Source organism: Octopus bimaculoides, chromosome 8 (genome assembly GCF_001194135.2).
Source record: "Octopus bimaculoides isolate UCB-OBI-ISO-001 chromosome 8, ASM119413v2, whole genome shotgun sequence".
Classification (NCBI taxonomy): Eukaryota; Metazoa; Mollusca; class Cephalopoda; order Octopoda; family Octopodidae; genus Octopus; species Octopus bimaculoides.
Genome location: NC_068988.1, coordinates 75,345,889 through 75,352,427, shown reverse-complemented (window position 1 = coordinate 75,352,427; position 6,539 = coordinate 75,345,889). Strand labels below are relative to the sequence as shown.

Here is a 6,539-nt window from a genome sequence, read left to right as displayed (position 1 = left end):
GTACACATAAATATATATATATAAGAAAAGAAAGACCTATTATAGCAGGCCCTTCCTGTAAAACACTTAAGCAATTTTCTGAACATCGTACTGAAACGCTTTCTAAAATATATTAAAAGCGTCATTAGAGACGATTTAGATATACTGAACCACCTCCCAAGAACAATCAATGAAGAAACAATTATGGTACCCTCTGATGTGGTGAAATTGTTCGCCATTATCCCCCTAAACTATGGAATAAAAATAATGAAAATCTGGTTGGAAAACTATTCAGAAGAATTACCAGAACTTATCAACAAGCAATTTATAATTGAAGTATTAAGATTTATTCTCCAAAATAATTACTTCATGTTTGATATTAATTACTACAGAGAAAAATCTGGTATTGCGATGGGAGCAAAAGCAGCCGCAGTTCTTGCAAACCTAGTTATGAACTACTTCGAATTGACTATGTATCAAGAATCTCAACAAAAATATAGAAACTTCTTTTACCAATATATAATAGGGAATTGGAAAAGATATCTAGATTATTGCTTTGTTCTTAGAAATGAAAGAATAGAAAAATTACACGAATTCAAAACACTGATGAATGATATAAACACTAACATACAATTTACAATGGAATCCATCAAAGAGAAACTGCCATTTCTTGATATCTTAATGAAAAATGTTAGTAACCAAACTGAAACTGACAAGTATTATAAACTCACAGATTCAAAGCAATACCTACTCTTTAACTCACACCATCTTTAACACATTAACATAAATAATCCTTTCACTTTGACAAAAAGGATTTGCATAGTTGTATCTGATAAAAATGCTGGTGACTTACGACTTCATGAACTTAAAAGCATACTCGTCGATAAACATTATCCACCGCTACTAATAAATGTTGGGATAAAATGTGCCAAGAAATTGATATCAAGGCACTAAGAATGACATCAGATTTTAATATATTGCCCTATATTTCTACTCACAACCCTAGAAACAATGGGGCATGCAGCATTGTTCCTCAAAATTTATCAATGCTCAATAAGGATCCTAAGATGAATCAAATTCTCTCCACGCATAAAATCTTCAACGTTAAAACAAAACAACCACAATCACTAAAAAGAATACTGATAGATGCGCAAAATTACACTAAAAAACAAGAGAACTAAAAGTCAAAAAATGTAGGCGATCAGACTGTAGAACATGTCCTAACTTGCTGGAAGATTCGGAATTCCATTTTAAACAAGGACAAAACTACAAAAGAAGAATGATTTTACTTGTGCATTCGAAAAATTAATCTACGCTATAACTTTTCCTACATTATTATTTTGTGGACACAACTATACAGGAGAAACAGGAATGTCACTGAGGTGGAGAGCAACACTACATAGGGAACAAATATGCTGGTGTGTGTGTGCATACGTGCGTGTCTAAGGGTGTGTAAATGTGTGTGTATATGACTATATATATAGTCAAATCAAATAAACGAACATTAAAAATAATAGCAAACAAGAGGACGTGCATATGGAATGTATTTGTTTTTGATGTTTTGAGCATAGCTTTTCGTCGGAAAGGAAAAAAGGAAAAGGGAAAAGTCTAAAGAAGGAAAATAATCAACCTCCTCTGCTTCTTAGAATTGTATCTTTATATACAATTCCGCATGTAATTTATTTACCCCCAAAATTAGCAATTATCTTCCCTGCTTTTAATAATCACTGATTGTCCCCACTCAAATTTATTTATTTACTTCCCATCAACATCAAATGAGTACAACTAATATGGTAGCATGCAATCGTTAATACTATCACTAATTGTTCAGTCGACTGTGTAAATATTTTACTTCATAAATATATTTTTCTAACATAATCATTTCAGTGCATTTTTCTTCTATTTTACTAGAGAGAGAGAGAGAGAGAGAGAGAGAGAGAGAGAGAGAGAGAGAGAGAGAGAGAGAGAGAGAGAGAAAGACGAGTACGCTTCCCGTTTCCGTCTTCTTGGTTTCTCTTGCATAGTCTGGGGTTATGATAGCCGACATACAGAGGCCTCGAACCGAGAGTTATATGGTTGTGAAGTGAACTTGACCACGCAGCCACGTCTGTACTCAACATGTAGAAACTGTGTTTTCCAATATGAACTAATTATAGAAAGTATCTTGCGCTATTTCTTCCCCACAGGTTTTGGTACCACATGTTTGGAAGCAGCATGGGAGAGCTACGTGTTTACCTGAGAATACGCAGTAGAGATTCTAACATCTTCTCCATTCGTGGAGACCAGGGTAAAGAGTGGCATGTCGCTGATGTGGTTATTAAATCGACTGTTAACTTCCAGGTAAGAAAAATGGTTTTCTTTACCAGGGCTGTTGTTGTTTAATCTTAGGTCAGCCCTGGTTGATTAGAGTCGTAATTAAAAATATTACAACTGTAAACATTACAGCTTTTGTCCCCACACTTTTCTTAAGAGAGATATGATTTGAGAGCGATTTGGAGAGCTCCAGTTAAAGAGACATAACAAAAGGTATTTCAAACAAAGCCATCATGACTGAAACACATCTGTCTTTTTCAAACATAGTGTATCTAGGACTACACTACATATTGTGTTCACCTTCCTTCTAAGAGGGTAATGTGGGATTTGAAAGTAATTTGGCTGCTATTTCTAGGGCAACTAATTAGAGGTTCCTTTGTTTTGTCATCCAGTTCTACATTGCTGCGTAGCCCCAAGACAACACCTGGTCAACATCTATTCGATATGATAGGCAGAAAACTTTGCTCTGCATTGCCCCAGTCCACCTAAATGTTTAAAATGGAATAAATAACTACCAGATCAATAAGAAGCTATTTTTAATATCGATACCTACCAGATCAAAAGGTACGAGATCAGCTGGTGACCGCTCAGTAAGTACCATATCAATTTAGGGATATTACCTACGATAGACTAATGTACTATCTCCGGAAATAATTATCCGTTATTCACATTAAACTCTAAAATCAGAGCTGACCTTCATTGGCTCTCAACGGATCATTTATGGGAAAGAAGAAATGTAATATTATCTCCCTTCCGCGTACATTCTTTTGTCACTTATTTGAAAACACAGAGGAAATGTCATAATTAAATATAAGAAAGATTTTTACCTGATGAATCTGAAATGATAAGCCAATCTAAAAGAAGCTGGTACTGAAAAAAGTTTCTCTAGGGATAAAATCAAAAAATCTCGTCTTATCAGGCCCCGAAATCCAGTAAAATAAGGTCATTATATTTTGAAATATTTATCTGGCATGTTTTAGCAACTATAGACTTTCTGCTACATTATATTTTCTTTGTCTCTAGATTGTCATCGAGGCAATAAGTGGGCCAAGTTTCCGAAGTGACATAGCGATTGATGACATTCTGATAACCACCTGTACAGAAATGCAAGAATACAAGAGACTACTGAAGAACACAATCCAAAAATCGATCTCACAGCTTACTGGTATAGGTTTTGATTGATTTTTACTTTGTTTTAATTCGATTCCCCTTTGAAATATAGAGACATTGTTTTCTGTTGACATGTTATGAATTTGTAACATATTTACAAATAAACTAAATGCAGCGCGCTCACGCGTGCATGGGTGTGAGTATGCGCGCGCAATTTCCATTAGAAAATGGAAATTGTATGGCAGCCTGTTGAATGAATTGTAACTGAAAAAGGCTAGCCCTGTTGCATACAGAGTATAATGGAAATTCTGTCTGAGAATTACACTAAAGGTCTGTGGAATATATAGCCAGTTACACTTTAATTCAATATGTTAGCAAAGTTTAGGTGATGAAACAACTGGAGAATTCATAGTCGTTACTGACGGAGGATCCATTTACCACATATATTATTCTATTATATATATTAGATACATTATATATTATATGTGTGTGCACACGTATGTATATGAGTGTATGCATTTATACGCACATGAATATAAATATAAATATTTATTTGTGTGTGTGCGTGTGCGTATGTGTGTGTGCGTGTGTGCGTACGTGTGTGTATGTGTAGATAAAAATATGAAATCTTGATCAAAAATGTTCTACAAAAATACAACTGGGCTCATGATACTTTCTTCGATCCATGTTGTTTTCATATTTTCATATGAATTCTCTTCAGTTTGTTTGAAAACTACCTTAGTTTGTCTCATCTTCCAAGAGAAATGTTGACATTTATAGCAAGATGCGGCAATGTCACTGATTTAGAATTACTACAAGAATTCATATTCTTTTTCCAGTTAGACTTATGCCTCATCATTCGAGTGTTTACATTTGCTGTTGGTTACTGTATGTTGTCTGTGTGTCTGTTTATGCGATGTGATATGAAATTGCTTCGTTAATAGTCGTCTATTTTTATGGGAAATTCTGTATAGTGTAGTTGTGTTGCTTACTTATATTTTCCTATCTAGCTATGCTCTATGTTGTATAATACCTTGCATTGTTATTGCTCTTTGTCCTAAATACACGGTCAGGAGAGTAAAAATAACATATATATGCTCTACAGAAATTTCCACAAATAGAAACGATTAATGATGGAAGTAACACTCATAACGCAACTCAATGCTAAAATAAATACACAAATAATCAGTTACAAGAAATAATAACTGTGCGATAAGTATAACTTTAACGTTAAAGAATTCAGACTTTGTTGGTCACGTTTATAGCAATCCCACCGGCCATGCAGCAACACTCTCCACTTCTTCCAGAAGATGAAATTGTGAAGGGTTAAAGCGTTGATGGTATATATACACATATAGATATAGCTTTAAGTTCTCAAACGAAAGAAAAGAGCACTCAGTACAGGTTGTAATGTATTGATACTCTGAGTTTCGCGAACATAAGGAGCACTCACAATCAGACAGTATTTAAGAAATAGTGGAACCTGTATTTGCAAATCAGCCTCAAAATTTTTTCTTATAGGTGAAGGTAGGGGCTCAACAGTGGTGAAAGACATAGCCTGTCAGATATATTTCGGGATGTACTGTTATGATGTAAGAGAAATAACATAGTCCATGCCTGGAGTCCAAGGATAACTACTCTGTGATGCTTGTTAGATTGATGGCAGTGAATATAATTAATATGCCTTGCATTTTCAAGAGAGCAGAAGCTGTCTAAGAGAAATTTCCTCCGATGACGGCAATCAGGCAATGCTCTGACCACCAAGTTAATTAACAACCCTTTCTACTATAGATAGAAGGCCTGAAATTTTGGAAAAGGGGGATAGTCGATTATATTGACCCCAGTGCTCGAGTAGTATTGATTTTATCAATTCCAAAATGACAAAAAGCAGAGTTGAGCTCAGCTGGAAGAAATTCCACCAAGTATTTTGTCCTTTGCGGTAACGATTGTGCAAGCTCGCCGTCATCAAAGTTACGTAATAATAGGAAATTTTTAAATACCTAGATATTTTCTAATAGGAAATGTTTGTAGTTTATGCGATCTATTCAAGTTCGGAGTGACTTTATCGGCAATACTTCAAGAACTTTGCTTTTGAGTTTCCAGACAAACTGGGATAAGGATACAGAGCTTTTTCTGCCTCATACCTGAATCAGAGTAGACGCTAGCCGATAGTCGTGGATAATTTCACCTTGATCATTATTTGTCCAAACTAGATCGTTTCCCTTACATCACAGAAGTCCAGTCTCTAATATTTCTGACCTACATGTGACACCCTTTACCAATGAGAATGGACCTAACATTCTGCCCTCAAATATGGGTCCTTTGAAAATATTATATTGTTAACTAAAAATGCGAAATTTTGTATAGTGCCATTGGTGGTGCTTTTTGCTTATGTCCAAAACTCAGTAACGGCCCTGCAAATCGCTACAGATTTAAATAGATGTATACAAACAATGCCAGCACTGTATAACCAGCGAGGATAACGTCAACATGACGTATTTCCTACTAATCACGCCCAAAGAATGGCTTGGAAAATAGAGAACTCTGACAGGTTGATTTGTCTAAGTAAGTAAAAATTAAGACATTTTCCAGAAGAATTCTTTGTCGACGGACTAGGTTATAGGGTTTCAGTGCCCCGCAGAATGAACTCTTTCAAATGAGGAAGATATCTATAATTACTTCAATTTTAAACATTTAATATTAGTTCATATATACCTATGTAATGAATGTGTGGTAAGGAGTTTAATTCCCATCCACATGATTCCGGATTCACTTTTACTGCGTTGCACGTTGAGCAAGTGTATTTTACAATAGCTTAGCTTCGGGGTGACATACACACACACACATACACGCGCGCACACACACACACACACACATACACACACATACACATATATATATATATTTAACTGCGGCCATGCTGGAGCACCACCTTTATTCGAGCAAATCGACCCCAGGACTTATTCTTTGTAAGCCTAGTACTTATTCTATCGGTCCCTTTTTGCCGAACCACTAAGTTACAGGAACGTAAACACACACCAGCATCGGCTGTCAAGCGATGTTGGGGGGGGGACAAACACAGACACACAAACATACACACACACACACAGACACACACACACACACACACACACACA

At 35.6% G+C, this 6,539-nt stretch overlaps 1 protein-coding gene across 4 annotated transcripts in view; it reads left to right on the top strand.

Annotated features, from left to right (window-relative positions):
* LOC106867428 (MAM and LDL-receptor class A domain-containing protein 1) overlaps nt 1-6,539 on the top strand; it is a 317,166-nt gene that overhangs the window by 228,041 nt on the left and 82,586 nt on the right. For all 4 annotated transcript variants that reach the window (XM_052970190.1, XM_052970192.1, XM_014912304.2 and 1 more), the window contains 2 exons: nt 2,166-2,319; nt 3,316-3,457. In XM_052970190.1, the coding sequence (XP_052826150.1) occupies nt 2,166-2,319; nt 3,316-3,457 (296 nt within the window). The remainder of the gene's footprint in view (nt 1-2,165; nt 2,320-3,315; nt 3,458-6,539) is intronic.